This window comes from Pelodiscus sinensis, chromosome 11, assembly GCF_052426305.1.
Source record: "Pelodiscus sinensis isolate ZL-2025 chromosome 11, ASM5242630v1, whole genome shotgun sequence".
Classification (NCBI taxonomy): Eukaryota; Metazoa; Chordata; order Testudines; family Trionychidae; genus Pelodiscus; species Pelodiscus sinensis.
The window spans coordinates 4,569,273-4,590,693 of NC_143062.1; the positions used below are offsets into that span (position 1 = coordinate 4,569,273).

At 40.8% G+C, this 21,421-nt stretch overlaps 2 protein-coding genes across 2 annotated transcripts in view; one reads left to right on the forward strand and one right to left on the reverse strand.

Moving 5' to 3' along the window:
- The window catches only part of TIMP4 (TIMP metallopeptidase inhibitor 4), a 118,828-nt gene that overhangs the window by 19,606 nt on the left and 77,801 nt on the right, over positions 1–21,421 (forward strand). The window lies entirely within an intron of this gene.
- SYN2 (synapsin II) overlaps positions 1–21,421 on the reverse strand; it is a 260,118-nt gene that overhangs the window by 18,250 nt on the left and 220,447 nt on the right. Inside the window, exons 9-10 of the mRNA XM_075939636.2 lie at positions 16,837–16,939; positions 12,361–12,510 (exon numbers count right to left, since the gene is read on the reverse strand). Of these exons, the coding sequence (XP_075795751.1) occupies positions 12,361–12,510; positions 16,837–16,939 (253 nt within the window). The remainder of the gene's footprint in view (positions 1–12,360; positions 12,511–16,836; positions 16,940–21,421) is intronic.

Sequence of the window (21,421 nt, forward strand, 5' to 3'; positions counted from 1 at the left end):
TTATTTCCAAAAATCCAAATCTCGTTAGATTTGACAACAGTGTTTATGATGAACATGCTCATGTGGACTTGAGTCTGCTAAACATAGTTCCCCTAAAAACAATACAAATAAACTATAAAAATCAGGATCAGACCTCACACCTAACAAGCATATTCAATGTTTATGAAGAAGTAATTAATTAGGAAGATCTATCATCGCACTAGAGCTGTATGGTTCCTCTCCATTTTTAGCAAGAAGTCCTGAGGGATAGTAATGCTAGTAGACTAGTAGGCCTGTAAGCAAGTCTCTCCAAGTCAAAGAATTATTCCCCACAGATAGTAAAGGAATGCAGGCTGTGTAACAGAAAGCGCTCCCCTCTGTGTGTTAAGGTAATACAGAAGCAAGGAGTAATAGAACTGCAAAAGGAGCTTTCATATGGATGTATGGAGATGTGAGAGTGACAAGTGACAGAAATACAATGCACCTGAATATGAGACTGCACTAAAGAAAGGATAGCTTAAAGACTACTGAGTAAAATATCTATCTTAAGTTCATTATCCTTTAACTGAGAAACCCATTTGCTGTGTTCCTGAGAGCAATAGCATAAACAGTTTCAGGGCTTTTAAAAAGCAGCATCTGCTTCAAAAGACAGAGCTAAAAGGAGAGAGAAAGCCACCCTGCAAAAATGAACTCAAAGGGATAATCCACAATGAATCTGGGGAAAGCATCTATTAATTATAATGCTTTATATTTGCTCATTGGTTTCATTTAGCATTTTGTTGCTGCTTAGTTATTGAAATAACACTAGCTGCAAGACTATCACCTTATGTCATACCAAAGGAAATGAAATTCTTCTAGTTGCCCTGCTTCTGTCCTGAGGCTTGTCTGCCAGGCTGGGGACAGAGCATTTTCTGGAACAGCCTGTCTCTGATGATGTCCTGCAAGGAATGTTTTGACAGCAAGTCCTTTCCCCCCTAACTATTTAGCTCTTATGTACCTGTTTGCAGGGACCACTGGGCCTTGTATATGATTATGCAATTTATACATTATTTTATTTCTAGTTCCAGGAACAACTGCTGTGATTAACATACAATAAAAGACCCAATAATAAATAATATTGTCTGACATACCAAGATTCTTACACAAACTTGCAGTTTGGCTGAATAAGATCCTCAGGTATATAGGCTATACTGTGCAATTCGTAAATATTGCTATTGTAAAAAAAGACATATAAAATCTTTTAGAACATGGTGGTTTTTATGCAATGCTGATAGGTTATTATACACCATTTCTTAGCAGGCTGTGGACGGGAAGCATGTGTCAGTGCTTGTAGAGTTGCTTACCATAAAGTTAATGACACACTCAGCTAGAAGTTTACAATACCATCTACATGTTTTGTTAGTCTTTAAGGTACTACTAGACTACTTGTTTTTTAAGTTTTTCCTGTTACAGACTAACTTGGCTACCCCTCTGAATCTATTTATATATAGTTAATAAATATCCTGAAAGCTGGATCTTCATTAGTTCCTTTTTTTCCCCATTGACCATAAATAAGCAGAAGAGTTGGGTAATACTTTCCACTGTGTCACCACAATTCCACTGTGTACTATAATGGATGTAATATATAAATTGCACTACAAATATATCTAGCTGCTGGTGTAAAAACCCAACAGACATCTCCAAATAGACAATGATATAATTCTGTCATTGATCCTGCTTATTTAAATTAGATTGTGAAAAATCACCCTTGTCTCAGAACTGTGGAGTTTGCAATTTGGAGCCTGCTGCTGTGCATTAACAGTTCATTAGTTTGTTTAAATTTGCTATTGCATATAAGCAGCTTGTTAGTTCAATTTATCTAACCTTCTTTGAAACAGGTCTAGTTCAAAATGAGCTAATGAACTGTTAACGCACAGCAGCAGAGTCCATGTAGTTGCTGTGACTATAGCATGAAATTGTCTATTTTTATCATGATTGTGCCACAAATTATGCATAATTTTATTATGACACAATTGTTTCCATAAAAATAGGGTACTATTTAAAATACCATTAACATGCCTGTAATACTAACTCCTTTATATATGTCAATATCCACTGTTTTTAAATGGTGCCAAAGCCCAAGATACTGGGTTTTTATTTTTGCATATAAACTTGTTACAGGTTGAACCTTGGTGGTCTGGAACTCTGGTCCGGCAACATCTGTGGTCTGGTAGGGAGCCAGAGAGCCCTACCTACAGCAGTTGCCAACGGCTGGGAGCTCAGCCAGTAGGCAGCCTGAAGGGCCAGTGGCCTGGGGCCAGCAAGCTTGGCCAGTGATTGGCAGCGGGACCGGAGCCGGGCAAGGATCCCTGTCAGTCAAGAGCAGAGCTCTGCCACTGGGAGCAGGGAGCCCCTACTGGCCATTATATGGTGGCAGCCGGGAGTAGAACTCCACCAGTGGCTGTGGGCAGTGCTGGACAGGAGGGGAGCCTTGGGAGAGTCTCAGACCTGACCTCCTCTGGTCTGGCAAACTGTCTCCTTGGGACTATTTAGGTCCCAAGGGTGCTGGACCAGCGAGGTCCAACCTGTATTTCCATTTTGTCAAGTTCAAATGCTTGGGATAAATCATACACAGCATTTTATCAATATAATATAGTTTTTAACATTTGGACTGAACCATATCAAGTATCTTTTTTCTTTTTAACAATAAGCGCCACTGGAATATTTGTGTAATTCTGTAGCCATCTTGGATAGTCTAAGTGAAAGTTCAGGTGTAAAGTTACCTCACAGACCACAGTTATGAATGAAAGAGACTGAATGTTCTGGAAAACTTCAAGTGTTTCTGAAGATACAGAATATTGATTTCATGGACCTGAGAATCCAATTCCTACATATACAAGGGTTAGAGACAAACACAGAAAATGCAGCTATTTTGCTGGTGATCCCACTGTTGTTTCACAGAAGTACTAAAGGAATGAGTTGAACAGTGAATGGAAGTAGACTGCTCCTATTCTTCCAGTTTGAGTCTAGCTGCCTAGCTAGATGAAGAAATAGCTGGCTAAAATAAGCAATATTTCATACTTAAACAGTAGCTTTACGTTCAGAAATGTTCAGACTTGTTATCTAGGATGTGACTTCAACATATTTCCTGTTAGAAAAGATTATGAAATATCATACTGTTAAGAGGTCTGAACATCTCTTTATCCAAACAAAATGATGATGAACGGCTGATTATCAAGTGGGACTGATTGGCTATTTGTCATAAGTGACTTGCCAAAGGTAGAGCACCTTTCGGACTTCCATGCTTAATGTCTAATAGCCAATGTTTCAGACATGCCACTGAAAAATAAGTACCATTTCTTAGTCTATAGCTCAGAACAGAGGGATGTGATACATTTGCAATGAAATCAAAACTGCTCTGATATGAAGGGTTATTGCATTTTTCTATGAACTTGACATGGGAACTTTTTTCCTAAGGTAGGCAATATTTTATGAGCAAAAATGGTCATCTCCTAATAAAAAATGTAGCTCTCACAGTGAAAACACATGGGAAATTGTTTTCATAAGGTCTGGATTCAGTAAAGAACTTAAATACATGCTTAATTTTAAGCATGGGAGCAGCAGTCCCATTGCTATGCCTCTGACTGACTGCTTTTTATGAGAGAATTGTTTTCAGAATTCAGGATAAAACCAAGAGCTTTAGTATTAGATCCCTATTTAAACAAGGGAGGAGCATGAGACCATGCTATATTAAAATGCAGTTCTGCCTGTTTCTTCTTTTTGACTTTCTTCCCTAACAGTATGTGTGTATTTGAACTCTTATTAGCTCTTTAATTTCACACTTTTTCCCTCAGTTACTGTCTTGCAAATGCTTTTAAGCTTTATTGCCTTCCTCCTGTAGAAGTGGATGTATCTCTGCAATTACAGACAAGTAGTTCTTTTCTGAAGTGTAATAAACTGAAAACAGTAGGCTGCCACTAGATAAATATACTTTATATTAATTCATGATTCTACTGAGCAATGACTTTGTAAAAAAGTACATTTAGGTCCTGATCCTGCACTGAACTTCATGTAGACAGAGATTTAACATCACTGAGGCTTTGTCTGGGTGCAGTGAGTTCACAGCAAACTGGTGGGCTTTTTTATATCAAGTTTGCTTAGTTGGCAAGCAAAAGTATGTTGCCACCCTTAATCCTGCAAATTTGGCCTGGCATCTGAAAAGGGGGATTCTTTTTTTTTCTTGTCCTAGAAAGGACAACATTACTGAAAAGTTGATTTAAATAAAGTTTTTTTCTCTTCATGTAGAATAACTGGCCTATAACCAAATCAAAGGGAAATTAAATACTTAGAAACCTTTGTATAAGTAGCATTTTAGTTATTTAGTAATAGAGTATGTACAATCATACACTCAATTTCATATTTACTGTAATATCACTTTTGCATTTTACTAATTTGTACTTGCACATTATCCTTTTTCATTAAACAGTAAAAAAAATCTTGCCATTATGAAAAAGAAAAACTACCACAAGATGTCACTATAACTTAAATAACTAAGATGTGTTGTAGTATAGCAGAGAGATGATTTTCTCTATAGCAGCGTTCTAGTGTTTAAAAATAAAAAGAGAGACTTCCAACCATTTATAAAATATTTTGGGGGTCACAGTTTTAAATAATTAGTGTAGCATCTACCTCCCCAAACCCACAGTGTTTCTTACTGAGCTTCAACAACAAAAAACTAGATTGTATGCTGACTTTTACAAACCTGGAAAGCATAATTCTGCTTCTAATTCACTTGTTTTGGGGGCAGAAATTTGTCAAGTAAATATTAATGGGAAAAAGAACTTTACTCACATGGGTTACATCTTCAAAAATGCTGGGGTGGATACTGATTCTCCACTGGCTTGCGTATTGTGTAGTTATTTACCCTCCCACCTCCCTCTAGATGAGTGGTAACTCACAAAGTGCACACAAACTTTCATGATTCAGAAATTCAATAGAAAAGAGATGTTTCACATTTAATAATGTAGCCCACAGAAAATCTATTGAACATATCTTAACTGACTATATAGCCTAAGTTTTTCAACAAGTTGCATTGATTCAGATTATGATGTAATCTGATGTAAGACTTCAAAAATGAAAATACTCAGTTTAAGAGGCAAAGAGCAGAACCATATTCAGATTCTTTTCACTGATGCACCTTGGAACAAGTGGGGCCAAATCCTGAGATATGGATAATGAACCCATAATGCAGCTCAGGGGGCCTTTATTCCCTTGATCATGGGTGCACTATGCCAGGCTAGTTCATCTAAATCTGGATTGATCCTCTCACTTCTGCTTGGACCAGCTTTATGCTGCCAGCTGTTCAATGTACAGCAGCTGCACTGCACCCCAGAATTCTGCCTTTAATTATAAATATTGGACTGAGAGACGGAAATACAGCACAGGGTTTTTTTGTAGATTGTGCATTTTAGAGAACAATCAAACTTCTTAATGTCAGTCAGTCTCCTCATCCCAAGTTGTTAAAAAACAGGATGAACAAACACCTGTAAGGGATACTCTAGTTTTCCTAGGTCCTGCCGATCAGGCCACCACCTTGGTAACTTCTTACCCCCATGCTGAACCCAACTCCCTGGCATTATGAAGCCAATCACAACCCACATGTGAGGAATGAGGGGTGGATAGTGAGGATGTCAAGAGAGTGGTAGGAAAAATGAAAAGAAAACTGTCAGGAGGTATGTAAATCTGCAGGGGAGGTCTCAACCCAGTGTCTGTGTCAATACGCTATGTTTAGCTTCAATACAGAAGGGCTTATTTTGTGCAAAACATTTTTTTAAGGATTACCCCATAGAACAACACAATCATAGAATCACAGGGTTGGAAGAGACCTTAGGAGGTCATTGAGTCCAATCTAGTGCTAAAAGCAGGACCAATCCACACAGAATCATCCCAGCCAGGGCTTTGTTAAGCCGGGACCATCTCCCCAGGTAACCCATTCCAGTACTTCACCACCCTCCTAGTAAAATAGTTTTTCTTAATATTTAACCTAGACCTCCCCCATTGTAACTTGCAACCATTGCTCCTCGTTTTGTCATCTCGTTTTGTCATCTGTCACCTCTCTCCATCCTCCTCAGGTAGTTGAAGGCTGCTATCAAATCCCCCCTTACTCTTCTCTTCTGTAGACTAAGGGTATGTTTACACAGCAAAGTTATTTCGAAATAACTTTCCTAGCATCTACACAAGCCAACTGCTATTTCGAAATTAAATCGAAATAGCGGAGGGCTTATTTTGAAATCGGTAATCCTCATTCCACGAGGAATAATGCCAATTTTGAAATTGCTATTTCAAAACAAGTGCTATATAGACACTTATTTCAAAATAGGGGGCCTCCAGCCCTTCCCAGGGTGCCCTGGTGGCCACTCTGGCCTCAACCAAGAACACTCCTCTCCCTCTCCCACTCCCCGGAACCCTTAAAGGGGTAGACTCTGGCCACAGTGCCTTCCTGGTCCAGGGTGGAGACCATGGACCTTATTTAGGTTTAGGGGGATGACCCTAACATCCATGATCTCCGCACTAGACGGAGGAACGTGACAATCTATGGCAGGATAGCTGGCAGCCTGGCCACCAAAGGCCACATGCGAACCCAGGAGCAGGTTCACATGCAAATCAAGGAGCTGTGGCAGGCGTATGCCAAGGCCACAGGGGACAGCTCCCAAACAGGGGCAGACACTTTCCCCTATTTTGACGCCCTGGACTGCAGCCTGGGGGGCGGGATGGTCTGTGCCCCCAGGTGGTTGTCAACCCTGGGGCAGAAGGCCCAGACCAGGACATGGAGAAGTAGGAGGAGAAGGGCCAAGAGCCGCAGGAGAGCAGAGGGACAGTGCCACGCACCCAGGACTCCCGAGCTGTCCCAGCAGGTCTGTTGCTGGTGTCGTCCGAGGCAAGGGAGGCTGGTGCTGTCACTGTCCCCTTATGCGGGGGGAACGCGGACGTCTATGGCAGGATAGCTGCCAGTCTGGCCACCAAAGACCACATGAGAACCCACGCACAAGTTTGCTTGAAAATCAAGTTGGTCCGGCGAGACCCCCAACCCTGAGCTTCCCCTCTATGAGCCCAAATCCCTTAGCCTCTCTTCTTAAGTCATGTGCTCCAGACCTCTAATCATTTTGTTGCCCTCTGCTGGACCTTCTCCAATGCGTTCACATCATTTCTGTAATGGGGGACCAGAATTGGACATGATACTCCAGACATGGCCTCACCACGGGAATAATGACTTCTTTAGATTTACTGGCAATCTACTAATAATGCACCTTAATAGGCTTTTAGCCTTCTTGGCTACAAGGCACACAGTTGACTCATATGCAACTTTTTATCCACTGTAATCCTCAGGTCCTTTTCTGCCAAACTTTTACTTAGCCAGTCAGCCCCCAGCCTGTAGCAGCGCTGGGGATTCTTCTGTCCCAAGTGCAGAACTCTGCATTTGTCCTTGTTGAACCTCATCAGATTTCTTTTGCCCAATCCTCCAATTTGTCTAGGTCACTCTAGACCCTATCCCTGCCCTCCAGAATATCTACCTCTCACTCTAGCTTAGTGTCATCTGCAAACTTGCTGAGGGTGCAATCCATCCCCTTAACTGGATCATTAATAAAGATATTGAACAAAACCGGTCCCAGAACCAATGCCGCTTGATATCTACCACCAACCAGACATTGAGCCGTTGATCACTATTTGTTGAGTCTGATGATCTATCTACCCAGCTTTCTATCCACCTTACAATCCATTTATCCAATCCATAATTCTTTAACTTGCTGGCAAGAATACTGTGAGAAACCATATCAAAAGTTTTGCTATTGTCTAGGTGAATCATGTCCATTGCCTTCCCCCACATCTACAGAGCCAGTTACCTCATCATAGAAGGCAATCAGGTTTGTCAGGCACGATTTGTCTTTGGTGAATCCATGTTGACTATTCCTGATCACTTCCCCCTCTTCCAAGTGCTTCAAAATGGATTTGTTGGGGATCCCCTTCGTGATTTTTCCAGGGACTGAGGTAAGGCTGACTGGTCTGTACTTCTCTGGATTGTCCTTCTTCACTTTTTAAAAGATGGGCACTACATTTGCTTTCTTCCAGTCCTGTCCTTTTTTTTATCCCAGTCTCTCTAATTACAGCAGCTTGGGGCAAGGTGAGACATGCCTCCCTGGCTGCTGCAGCTGCAGCAGGCACAGCTGGCGAAAGGAAGCATGTTCCCTGGCTAGGGAAGTTCCAGGTTCATCTGATCCCTGTGCCTCCCAGCCAGAATGTAGTAAACTGTACACTTTCCCCTCGCTCCCTGACGAAGGGGAACAGCCAGCAATGTTCCTGTATGTATCTGAGGAATCTTCAGCCCTCCGTAAAGGGGGCTCACTCAGGAAGCTCCCTTCACCAGACTGGTAGTTTGGTCTCTGTTTTGGAAGGCTTTATGAGAAGCAATCCCATTCCAGGAACATCCCATTTTCCTGGCACAACCAAACACATTGCAGCATACTGAATTTGGTGGTCCTAGCTTTGACCATTTAGGAGTTCTTGAACAAACAGACAGATGCACAGACAAACAAACTCTCTCAAATTTATGAGAGACTAGAAGACTTACCTGGCATTGCTCAGGTCTTTCAGGGAAGGGTGATGGCAGTATGGGAGAGTGTAGAGAGTCAGAGCAGGGGCTTGGGGATGTGGGGGGCTCTGGGCAGGAAGCTGGGAATTTGGGGTATGTACGGGAGTCAGGGTTTGGGGATGAGGAAGGGCTCAGGGTAGGGGGTGCAGGAGTCAGGGCAGGGGGTTGGATAGAGGGAAAGCTTGGGAAGGGGCTCAGAGGTAAATGCTGGCTTCTCTCCAAGGTTTGCCTGGAGGTGGGGAGGCATTGCAACCCACTTGCTGGCTTCTCCTCAGGGCTGGCCCAGGGCGTGGTGGGGGTGTTTTTATAGCCTGCCAGCCTCTCTGTGGTCATGCATGAGTATAAATATCCCTGCTATCACACCCCTCCCTTTCCGTTTGACATGAAACACTCACATTCCAGGCACATCCCATTAGCCTGGTACAACCAAATGCTGACCTTGCTTTAGGAGGAAGCTACCTACCAAATTTGGTGGCCCTAACTCTTGCCATTTAGGAGGAGTTCTTGAACAAAAGAACTCACAGACAGAAGCACATTTCTAAAATATATAAGAAGATTTGGCAGACCCTGATAAATTTCACCCCATGGTACTTAGGGAACAAGCTGAAGCAATTTTGGAACCATTAACAGTTATGTTGGAAAATTGCTGAAAAACTCATATGCAAAATCCAGTTCTGCCATTGCTGGTGTTTGAATTCAGATCCTGTCTGCTAGCAGATGGGACTGTCAGCAATGCATTTTTCCGTCATGAGATTCCTATGCATTTAAGGGATACTGTTGACTTAAAATTCTTAGTTGCTGTTGTTTCTAACATATAGAACAATTCCCTTATGTCTGGCTAGCTCATATAATTCTAGAAAGAAACCAAAGATTTCTCAAGTATTCAGCTGAGACTATGAAAGAGCAGGAGGAGAAAAGAGGAAACTAGAAGATCATTATAATAAGTAGAGTAGATCGCAATTTTTTTTCTTGGGGGAAGGGATGTCACCAACATAACTGACAGTAAAAAAAAAGGCAAATTCTACTTCCTGCAACAAAGCTCCTAGTACATGCATCTATTTAATTACATTAATTATTGTAGCAAGAGCTTAAGGATCAGATTTTTATAAAAGGAGCCCTGTAGGGTACACTCATTTGTGGACATAAACTTTTGGTATGGAATTGTGTTTACAAACAGGAACATGCCCAATTTGAGTACAAAAACAGTCAATTTGCTTACATGGCAGTAGTAATCACTTGCAGAAACATTCCCACACGTTGGGCCTCTCTGAAATCTAGGCACAAGTGCCTACTTGGGTATACTAGATTTTGAGTCAGTGGGAGTATTTAATACTCCATTTTCTAAGGGTAAAATCTATCATTCTGACAACATTTATTTATTCTGTCAATTTTGCATCTCTCTTTGGTGCTTTGGGCAATGCCTCTCAATTAGCGTGCTGTAATATATGGTTAGTTTGCTGGTCCTAAAAGAAAGCACTGGTGCTATGAAAGTGATTTTGTTTTCCCTCTGTGACTTTTTTTAGGTGCCCTTTACAATGGACTTGAGTCATGGTAGATGGAAATGCATTGTATGTGGTTATGTGGTTTGAAACAACGTTGTGCTCTGTTTCTACTGGCTATAACATAAATAGATGCTACACCACTTCTTATGTGGGATGGTGGTGGTTTTTTTTAAAGTATGATGATCCATTTCAAGAGTAAATTAGTCACTCTCCCTCAAAAAATGGTTTACTTTGAGACATACCTCAAAATTGTTTACCTAATGTCTACTCAGAATTAAAAATAGACTTTTTAGTTAGGGTTGGTAATTCCCAACCTACAGTTTGAGTCCATTTTATTGTTTAAACAATCACCATTGGCCCTATCAGTGTAGATAGACAATCTCATTCTCAATTGTTCATTTAGGCCTGATCCTAAGAAGCACAGAGTACCCAAGCCACCCACTGAAGATAATGGAATTGGGACCTGCTCAACTCCTCCCAGAATCAACCCCATTGGACCTGTGAGTTCATAAGGAATAAAATTTGACATTTACATAGCACTTTCTATCTTCAAAGCATAGCACAGATATCAATAGCAATTAATAGCCTCCTTTTAATAGAGAGTGACATGGGGAAGCAGAGGGCTTTCTCAACAAAGGGATTTAGGTGCCTAACTGTCACTTCAGGTGCCTCAATCCAAAACTTGGATCCTTAAATTCCATGCTCAGCAACCACATAATCCTGCAGGTGCCTAAATTTCTGGTTTTGAAATGAACACTAAACCCCCAGTCAAAGTGAGAATTGCTCTGGCTGCCTTTCTTGCCTCCAAGTCCCAATTCAGTAGGCGTGCTTGGCGTACAGCTACTGGGCTGAGCATCTCACAAAGTGTTGGTGCCTCCTTAAAAACTTTAGACCAGTGGTTAGAGCAGCGTTTCTCAAAGTGGTCTGCGGGCCCATTCAGAGAGCTGCTACTGGGCCGCTTCGGTTTCTTTACTACTGGCTATGCAGCCACGGAGCCTCACAGCTCCCACTGACTGCTGTTTGCCACTTGCAGCCATGGGGAGCCACAGGAAGCAGCGTGACCCGGGTTGCTGCTTCCCATGGTTACCCTTGGCTGCAAACAGTGAACTGCAGCCAATGGGAGCCCCAAGGCTCTGTGGCTGCGGAGCTGGTAAGTAAACAAACTGGAGCAGCCCAGTAGCAGCTCTCTCAGAGTGGGTCCATGGACCACTTTGAGAAACACTGGGTTGGAACATTCATCCAAAGATGTGGCAGACTCTATTCAAATCCCTCCCACATGTGGAGTAAGGATATAAATGCAGGCCTGCCACCTCCTGACAGAAGGAGACACATTCCATGAGGTGCCTAATTTCCTTAGGCTACCCCCCTCTCCTTAGTATTAGTGAGTTTATACAGTTCCCTGCACAGTGCGCTGGCTTTTGTGAATCCTTTTGTGATTCCATTTGATGGCTGGGTGCCTAAAGTTTGGTGATACAATGCTGAGTCTAAGTTCCTTTTGTGGATCTAGCCCACAGAAAACAAGAGACTTAATCAAAGTAACAAAACAGATCTGTAGCAAATCCAGAATCAGAACTCAAACTCCTGTTCTCAAAGCATAAGGCCACATGTGACAAGTTGAATGCATTTCCATCCTTTTCATAACCCAGGACTTAACAATTCAGTCCAGGCAACTGCTCACTGAAATAGTAAATACATGTCAGGCACATTCCAGTTGTGTAGTCACAGGTTATTCTCCTGCTTTGTATTATATTAAACTGATCATATGATCATGTAATGTACTTTGCACACATTGTTATCAATGGATCTCAATAAAATCTTCTGCAATAAGACAATTTATCATCAAGCTTCCATCTTCAAATAAAAAAGCCAAATACTATTTAGGGCAGTGCCTCTTAGGTCTATAATAGCCATGATATTTAACATGTTCTGTTTTTACATAAATATGACCTCTTACCACATAACAAGGACCCCATTTCTCCAATGTCACCTCAGCTGAAGACCTATTGGGATACTTAAATAGCTACAACTTGCATGTAGAACCACATCAGCAGAATGCTTTTGATCTATGGTGGTTAACTGTTGTTTCTAGAATACTTTCTAAAATTCCTTGCTGGATGCCTTTGATGAGAAGTTGTGGAATCCTTGTTGCTGTATCTGATTAAAAACTCCTGTAGCCAAATCCATTACTGCAAGTGAAATTTTGGCCTTAAACTTATTATCCTGCTATGTATTTAGAAAGCAGAAGTTTCTTACCTGAGGCTGCTGAGTGGCAGTAGGTCTCTGAGGAGATGGTATAGGTGTTTTGGACAACATTTGGTTCATTTTGCTTACGACTAAATCAGTTATAAGTTGCCTGTCTTCAACTTGATGTTCACCAATCAAAGGCATTGCACAGTCCATAACCTATAATATACAACAGCTGATTAGCTAGGGAATATAGCATTGCAGAAAACTCCTCCATGTATGTGTCTGTAAATGTTGGGTCATCTATAGAGTTTGTTCTGCAAAAAGGAGAAAATATGTAGAAATGATGTATTTTTGTGAGAGGCCAGGGAATCATCATCTTAAGTATCATCATCCTCTTTCTGGAGATGGGAAGCCACTCTATATGATCTGAGTCTGAGTTTCTGTTCTGTATGTGGGCTGCTTCTGAGCCCTTTCACAGCTAGGGATCACCATTCTCTATGGCAGCATCCCTTTCCAATCCCAAGGCAATATAGCCATATGACTGCATGTTGACATTTTTGGGGGATGCCATGTGTGGACGCTCCAGGAGTACCTGGTTCCTGCAGGAACTACAACACTGTAGCTATGTCTGCACTACAGAGTTTTTGCAGAAAAACAGCCATTTTTCTGCTAAAACTCGCAGAGCATCCACACCTCAAGCATGTTTTTGCACAAAAAAATCGAAAGAGCAGAGGGTCTTTTGCACAATACATATTCCTCTTTCTACGAGGAATAACTCCTTTTTGCACAAGAGCTCTTGCATAAAAAGATGCGTGTGGATGGGGAACAGGGTTTTTTTGTGCAATCAGAGGCAATCAAAAAAAGCACAGGTGCCCTGATGGCCATTGTGTAAATATCAGAGTTTCCTTTAGAGAGAGCATCCATGCAATCTGGCCACTTTCTTTTTTGATGCGCTTTTACAGGGTTGACACACTCTTGCGCAAGTTTTTGCAGAAGATATCTTCTGCAAAAAGCTTCTTGCGCAAGAAGCCTGCAGTCTAGACGTAGCCTGTAAGTGCGAAGAATTAGAAAGAAGCAGAAGGCTTCCCCAAGGAAGTTGAAATCTGAGGAATTTCCCTGTGAATTCTAGGTTATTAAATATTTAAAGGTCTCTTTCTCTGCATGCTTTATGTGCCTTACAACTCCTTACTGGAATATCCCTAAGACGATGCTAAGTCAAAACTTGCATTTCCTGGCTTTTTTGTGTCTTAAGGGCTACAATATCTCAAGGATGCACCAACCATCAAAAATCTCCCTCAGAGCTCAGACGATTACTATACTAAAACAAACCCAAATTAAACAAAGAAATACAATTTACATTTCAAGCAGATGTTTTCTAAGAAATGTATGAATGGTGTTCTTCTCTTAGGCCACATTAATGGTCTTAAAGAATGTTTGCACTTAAGGCTTCTATAAAGTTTTATTTATTTTTCATGTTAATATTTTTGAAGAGGTACATACTGTATACTTTTCAAACTTCTTTGTCGCATTCCTGTGATTCCTGTAATTTATCCAACGGATAAATTACAACTGAAGAAATGAGAGAAACAATACTACATTTGTTTTAACATACAGTTTATTCTTAAGGTTGCTTCCTAGCGCACAATGTCCATGAGGAAACGCTACAACAAAATATGCAAGAGAAACATGTTCTGATATTTTCCAGAAAAACAATATTACATTCTGATAGATGGTGTCACCAGGCACTGTGTGATACATACCCATAGAGCACTACTCCCGCTGTGAATTTTTTTTGGATTTCCACTTTGTGAGAAATTTTGGAATATCAACATTTTTGTCACCTGGAAAGCCCACATTTCAATCAGCTCTGGTTTCAAGGAGCCATAGCTACATTTATTGCACATGCCAACTGTAGAACATTACTCCAAATTACTGTCCTCTTACTTTTAGGTCTAAATTTTTTTTTCCAGAGAATGAATGCACAATGCAATGGACAGACAATTGGGAAATAGGCATACATACATCCCTGAAAAATGCATGCTGCAATGGAGCTTGCTAAGAAACAAAAAGGCAAGTTTTTCACCCTTATTCAGCCTTTGTTCCAAGGGTGTCAGGTGCATCCATCGCCAAGCTCATGTTGGGTGACCCCATGTTGGATGTGGGTCTCCAACCCTCAACCTTTGGCTCCTTTTGTTTTAAACCTGCTATTGTTAATTTCATTTGGTGCCTCTTACTTCTTACGTTATGGGAACAAGTAAATAACTTTTCCCTATTCACTCTTCTCCACAGCAATCATGATTTTATAGACCTCTATCATATCCCCCTTAGTCTCCTCTTTTCTAAGTCAAAAAGTTCCCGTCTTTTTAATCTCTCTTCATATGGCCACTGTTCCAAAGCCCTAATTATTTTTGTTGCCCTTTTCTTGACTTTTTCCAATGCTAAGATATCTTTTTAAAAATGAGGCGACCACATCTGTACGCAGTATTCAAGTACCATGGATTTATACAGAGGCAATAGGATATTCTCTGTCTTATTCTCTATCCTTTTTAAAAATGATTCCTAACATTCTGTTTGTTTTTTTGACTGCTGCTGCACATTGATTGGATGTTTTCAGACAATGATCTACAATGACTCCAAGATCTCCCTCGAGTGGTAATAGCTAATTTAATCACCATCATTTTGTTCATATAGTTGGGATTATATTTTCCAATATGCATTACTTTGCATTCATCAACATTAAAATTAATTTGCCATTTTGTTGTCCACTCACCGGCTGTGCCTAGACTGGCCAGTTTTTCTGGAAAATCAGCCGCTTTTCCAGAAAAACTTGCCAGCCGTCTACACTGGCCGCTTGAATTTCCGCAAAAGCACTGACTTCCTACTGTAAGAAATCAGTGCTTTTTGCGGAAATACTATGCTGCTCCCGTTTGGGCAAAAGTCTCTTTTGCGCAAAACTTTTGTGCAAAAGGGCCAGTGTAGACAGCGGAGATTTGTTTTCCTCAAAAAAGCCCCGATCGTGAAAATGGCGATTGGGGTTTTTTTTGAGGAAAAGTGTGTCTAGATTGGCACGGACGCTTTTCTGCAAAAAGTGCTTTTGCGGAAAAGCATCTGTGCCAGTCTAGATGCTTTTTTCCAAAAATGCTTTTAACTGAAAACTTTTCCGTTAAAAGCATTTCTGGAAAATCATGCCAGTCTAGACGTAGCCACCTAGTTTTGTGAAATCCTTTTGAAGCTCTTCACAATCTGCTTTGGTCTTAACTATTTTGAGCAGTTTAATATCATCTATAAATGTTGCCAACTCACTGTTTACCTCTTTCTCCAAATTAATTATTAATATGTTGAACAGAACTAGTCACAGTATAGATACCTGCAGGACACCACTAGTTACCTCTTTCCATTCTGAAAACTGACCATTAATTCCTAACCTTTGGTTCCTGTCTTTTAACCAGTTATCTGTCCACGAGAGGACCTTTCCTCTTATCCCATGACAACTTACTATACTTGAGAGCCTTTGTATAGGCTCTTGTCAAAGACTTTCTGGAAATCTAAGTACTCTATATCCTTGTCTACATGCTTGTTGATGCCCTCAAAGAACTCTAGTAGACTAGTAAGGCATGATTTCCTTACTATCGCTCAAACCTTGCAGGATTATGCCATAAATCCATGTTAAATAGTGCATCCAAGCACTATACTCTATTTTGAATTAGCAGAAAACCAAAAAGGGATTTTTTTTAAAAAGGGAAAACATATTCCCACATATTTACAGTTAGCCAGCTTAACCAGTTTCACACACATTGAAATTAGTACTGAAAACAATATGACAGAGTTCAACTAAAGTGGGACTATTTAGGAGAGAGTTGCAGAATATGAAGTGAAGATAGAGGTGTTACAATAGAAAGTCTCTCTCCTCCTGCTGGATGCGTACATAGTTGTTTTGATGTAGCCACGCAGATTATCTGAGGAAACAGGAGCTCCACATTTCATATTCTTCCAGAGGTAAGGGAGCTACTACTGATTAACTCTAATTTTTGAAGAGTACAACACTAAGTTTGATCTTCCAAACTTCTGATGTCAGTGGGACTTGTGGGTGCTTAGCACTTGACAATGACAAAACAGCTTGATATATTTTCTTCTTTTGGAATCTCACAGGCAGAACACCAAAGAATGAAATCTTTGCTTTTATTTAGAAACGGATACCATGATCCAGGAGAGGACAAAATCAGAACCTCTCTTTGGATGCCAGTGTATTTTGGTTGCTTGCTTTTGTTTTTGACTTTGGGTAGTTTGAGTAAAACGGAACTGGGAACTTAGGGCAGACTGTCCTGAGATGCTGAAATCAGGGCCAGAAACTCAGATATCACTATGAAAAGAAGGGTGACCATAACTTAGATATGCAGTCCTGCATTATGATTCATTGTTAAATACACTCTAGCCTTCGGAATGCAAATAACTTGCGTTGGATGCCTAAATCATACATAAAGTGATTTTACTCAGGACTCTTAACATGAAAATGCGTGTACTGACAAATATGTCATGTCTTACCTCAAAAATATAATCCTTTCCATCTTTGCCATGTACAGCTTTCACAGCACAGATATCCAAACCCCCAAACATTTCAGAACAGGTGTCAACCCAGAACTTGTACCTGTTGTGTGGAAAACATAGTTCTGCATCAGTATAAAATCAGATTCTCATTATTATATACACTAAATTGGATAGTTTGTTAGCTGGACAGTTGCTTTAAATTCAGTGTTCTCTTGAGTCTGTCTACTTTACCGAATTTTCATTTACTATAGTAGCATCTTAGAAACTCCAGCCCAGTGTCCATTAGGCACAGTATAGTGGTGCCACAGAGACTCCCTATTTCTTTAGCTAGTGATACACTGGCCCTAGCCCCAGCATAGTTTAGAATACTATTAAGGCTGGTTGAAACCATTAAAACAGAGACCCGTCCCGAAAGTGTCATCAGTCAGCTGGAGCTCAGTAGCATTCCAGCCATGGTCCTTCACATGCCCCTTATGTTCAGGCCAGGAGAGAGAGGTGCAGCTACTTATGCTGGCCTTACATCAGCCAAGGACTCCCCAAAAGGCCAAACTATCAGCTGGTGAGATTTAACCAGATTTTGCACCTTCTCTGCTGCTGGGGTGGTTCCAAGTGGCTGCTGTGTTGCAGACTCTAAATTTATGTCTGAGCGCCAAATACAGTTACATAACTATTGCCTGACACTGGCTAGGCTGATTTTTAAGACTAGCTATTGTTACTATTCCATCAGGAAAACTATTATCTGTTTTGTAACATGGAAGTGTCTTTATCTTCAGCATTTTATTGACCATAAAATACTCAGAGTCAGTGTAGGTTTGAAGAAATCATTTGTAGTAAGTTGAGGGTCGGTAACATAGAGTCAGCAGGCCTAAATAAAGGCCTATAACGTAAAAACAGCAACAGGCCTGGAATCTAGTGAGCAAGACTTTGGTTCAGTAACACGGCAGCTGAGAAAATGGCCCTACTGATAACTGTAGGATTGTGTAAATTAAGTCGAGCATGGAAGAACACAGGGAGGCTCTGGGATTAGGATGAGCTGTGAGCCAGAGGGGAGTAGCAGAACGTCTCAATAAGAAACGTCTTGGTACCAACCGACTCCCCAAAAACTAATGTACATACTGACCTAGGTTCAGGACCAGGTCAAAGTTGACAGCATGAAGGATAGTAAGTAGACCCCCCCCCCTTCTGTGAGGTGAGGGGTGGTAGTTGGGTAACAGAGGATGGCAACCTGATACGTAAGAAGTGATGTAACTTGTTTGTACATGTCTATAAAAGGGCACCGCAAAGGGTGATTGCCGACTGACATGGGGGGTGCTATGTGCACTTTTATGTGTTGGTACATTGCCAAGGCTTACAGAATGCGCAGTGGCTTAGCACTGAGTCTGTCTGCTAAGAACTGTTTAGGTATGTCATTTAGCAATAAATCTGCTCGGGTGATTTTGATCCTTATCTGATTTGTGGTCTCTGGGGGCTCTCTGGGCGTCTGTTGTGTTGACTCACATGCACAGGGTTAATGCGTTAGACGGGGAGCACACACAGATGCTGCCAAAAGTTTATCATAATTGACGGAGTAGAGGACCTGTCAGGAACTCATCAGAGACAAACCCTGAAACCCTGACTGAAGATACCATTTAACAATAAGCCAACATAATGAGAATCGACAGTGCAGAGGCATCAGGTGACATGAAGTGTAGTAGTACACTGTCCTATTTAAAAATCTTGTAGAATTCAATAGTATATCATAGCATTTATGTACACTTTTTAACATCCTATAGTATTTTAAAGGATGTTTCAAAAGAGATATAGAAAGCATATAATTATCTGCTGCTAAATTCTGTAGGTACTTGGTTTAATGTCAATTAAACTATTACATTTTATAAGACTTTCCATATGGCACGCTACATTGATTTTTGTGTGTGTTCCTCACCTCAAATATTTTAGATAGATGAATATGGTAAGTTAGATCCTTTTCAGACTCTCAAGTGCACTGCATTTTATTTATAACCTCAGAGAAAGAAACAAGATGGATGTTTACAATATGGGTACGTCTAAACTACATGGCTCCGTCGACGGAGCCATGTAGATTTGTTGTTTTCGCAAAGGCAAATGAAGCCGCGATTTAAATGATCGCGGCTTCATTTACATTTACATAGCTGCCGCGCTGAGCCGACAAACAGCTGATCAGCGCGGCAGCCATGTAAATGTAAATGAAGCCGCGATCATTTAAATCGCGGCTTCATTTGCCTTTGCCTATGTGTCTAATCTACATGCCTCTGACGACAGAGGCATGTAGTCTAGACACAGCCTATATGTTGATTGGGTTGGTTATTTCATCTTTATAGAAAGGAGTGACTCAAAGTTCCAATGCAAGATGGTCTGACCATCCTGTGCACATCTCTGTGGAAGGTCTGGATAACTGACCAGTGACTGAGTCAAAGTGGGACGTTCTTGCCAGAAAAAAAATGAAACAATTGCTATAGTAGAGCATGGACAGAATGAACAGGGTTTGATAAGAGTCATATAGTCCCAGTATATACATTGCTGTACTGTGCCTTCAGTTATGAGCATGCAGAGTTAGATGAAGACAATGGGAATTATGTGCACATATGCAAGGGCAGAGGTTGAGCCATAGGATCCAAGATGGCAGCCTGTCTGAACATGGGCCCGATTATATAATCTTGAAATAATTTATGGAGTTTGATGTCACAGTTTGATGTCACAGTTTTCCTAATTCAGAGGCTGATGAGCGCATTTTTGTAAAGGAAAGACATTTACCAGTCTCATGCTTTTTTCTCTTCTGATGTAAACTAGTGGTCATCTATTTGTGTATAAATATCCCTGCTATCACACCCCTCCCTATTTGTGTTGAAAAGAGAGCCGTTTCCTTTACAACTCATCTCTTACTCTTCCTTGATCCACCCTTTGAGCCATAATGATCAATTTGCCACATTACTGTAATTTCTACTGAAAAACACCTGTTGTAATAAACACTAGATTCAGATTTCACAGTAGGACCAAAAGGAGCGGAGAGGCTGGGCTGTGAAGGATAAAATTCTTATTCACACATAGGTATCTTAAATAATAGTATCCTCTACAACCAAGCTTCTCAGTGCACATTTTGAATATTTCTTATTACAAGTTTTTTCCCAAAAGAAATGTTTCTCTTCAGGCAGAATGCTGTACTTTGAAATTTGTACAAATGTTTTTAAAAAATCCTGTTAACATTTTGCATGAAAATAACTGTTTCTCCAGTTTTCAGATTCCCTTTTCTTGCCAGTTAGAGTTCACTCCTTCTTGCAGGCATTTCAGGATGAATGCACAAAAATGCATAAACACATGTACATATGTGTGGTGTAAATATTCATTTTCCTGCTACTGGCTTTTGGGAAGGGATTTCTGTTTTCCTCTCAGGCTTTGTCTTTTGCTGGCAGAAAGATATAACTAATGTCTGATAGTTATTTTTCTGTAAAATCCAAAGTGGAGACATACCACTTGTAGTGGTAGTTAAGTGAGGTGAGCACTATACTTTCAGCCTCTCCCCCCACACCTGTGGATGACTAGTTCACCTAGTTGACCGCACAGTAATATAAAAGAGCCTAGTATTCAATATGTTTTTACACTGGAATAGCTAGTGTGCACATATACACTGTGTGTGTGTGTTTTGTCTTGTGAGGGAAGATGTAACCTCACTCTCTGAAAAGCCAGAAGAGCATTTCAGCTCACTTTCCCTTCCCCCTCAGAGAACAGAGTTATCACTGTCATGTGCTCCCCCAAGGGATCTGTTTAGATGGAAGGGGCAAGATGGCAGACATCAGGGAGCTCTCATTCCCCTGCTCACTCGTTTTCTCCCTTACAGAAAAAGCTAACTTTCCTGTGTCTGTCAATTCTCAATGGCAGAGTGAGTGAGTGTAGCTTCCAGATTTTGAGAAACTGAAAGGAAAGAGGTTATCCTGAGTAAAGAAACTTTATTTTACCTTTACATTGGCCTTTTAATAGCACTGGAATATTTCCTATCCCTTTATGTATTAAAAAGTTAACATATATGTTCTAGAATCTGAAAACTTCCCAGGGAACCTGATAAGGTATGTGTCATTTTTGGTGTCTAATTCTTGAAAAAGACATGATGTTTCCAATCATATGAAAACAAAGATGAAAGATTTTCTTTAAACTCATGGCTATAAAATCATGTTGATCAAACACGTGCACGTGTTCGCATGTCCTTCTCGTTCCCTCCAAAATCCTACTCTGCAAAGACTAACTACTTCATGAAAAGGTGAAGCTTCTTTAGTATTATGAAAACATGGATAAGGACATTTTTACTGCACAGATGGTAAAACTTCAAACAATGGTAACAGTTACAGAAGTGGAAAGAAGAAAAATCTCACAGCTGCATTAATGCTCCAGAGCTCTGTGTTCTGGGGACAGAGGCCTAGGCACAGCTGAGAAATATGCAAAAGTGAGTAATATCAGAGTTCTACAGCTAAGATCAAACTCATATAGCAGGGAAGAAAGAGGGAATATCCATTTGTTGAGCATGGGAAGAAAGCAGTGGTGAGCTTGTAACAATACTCTGGGACTGGTGTTA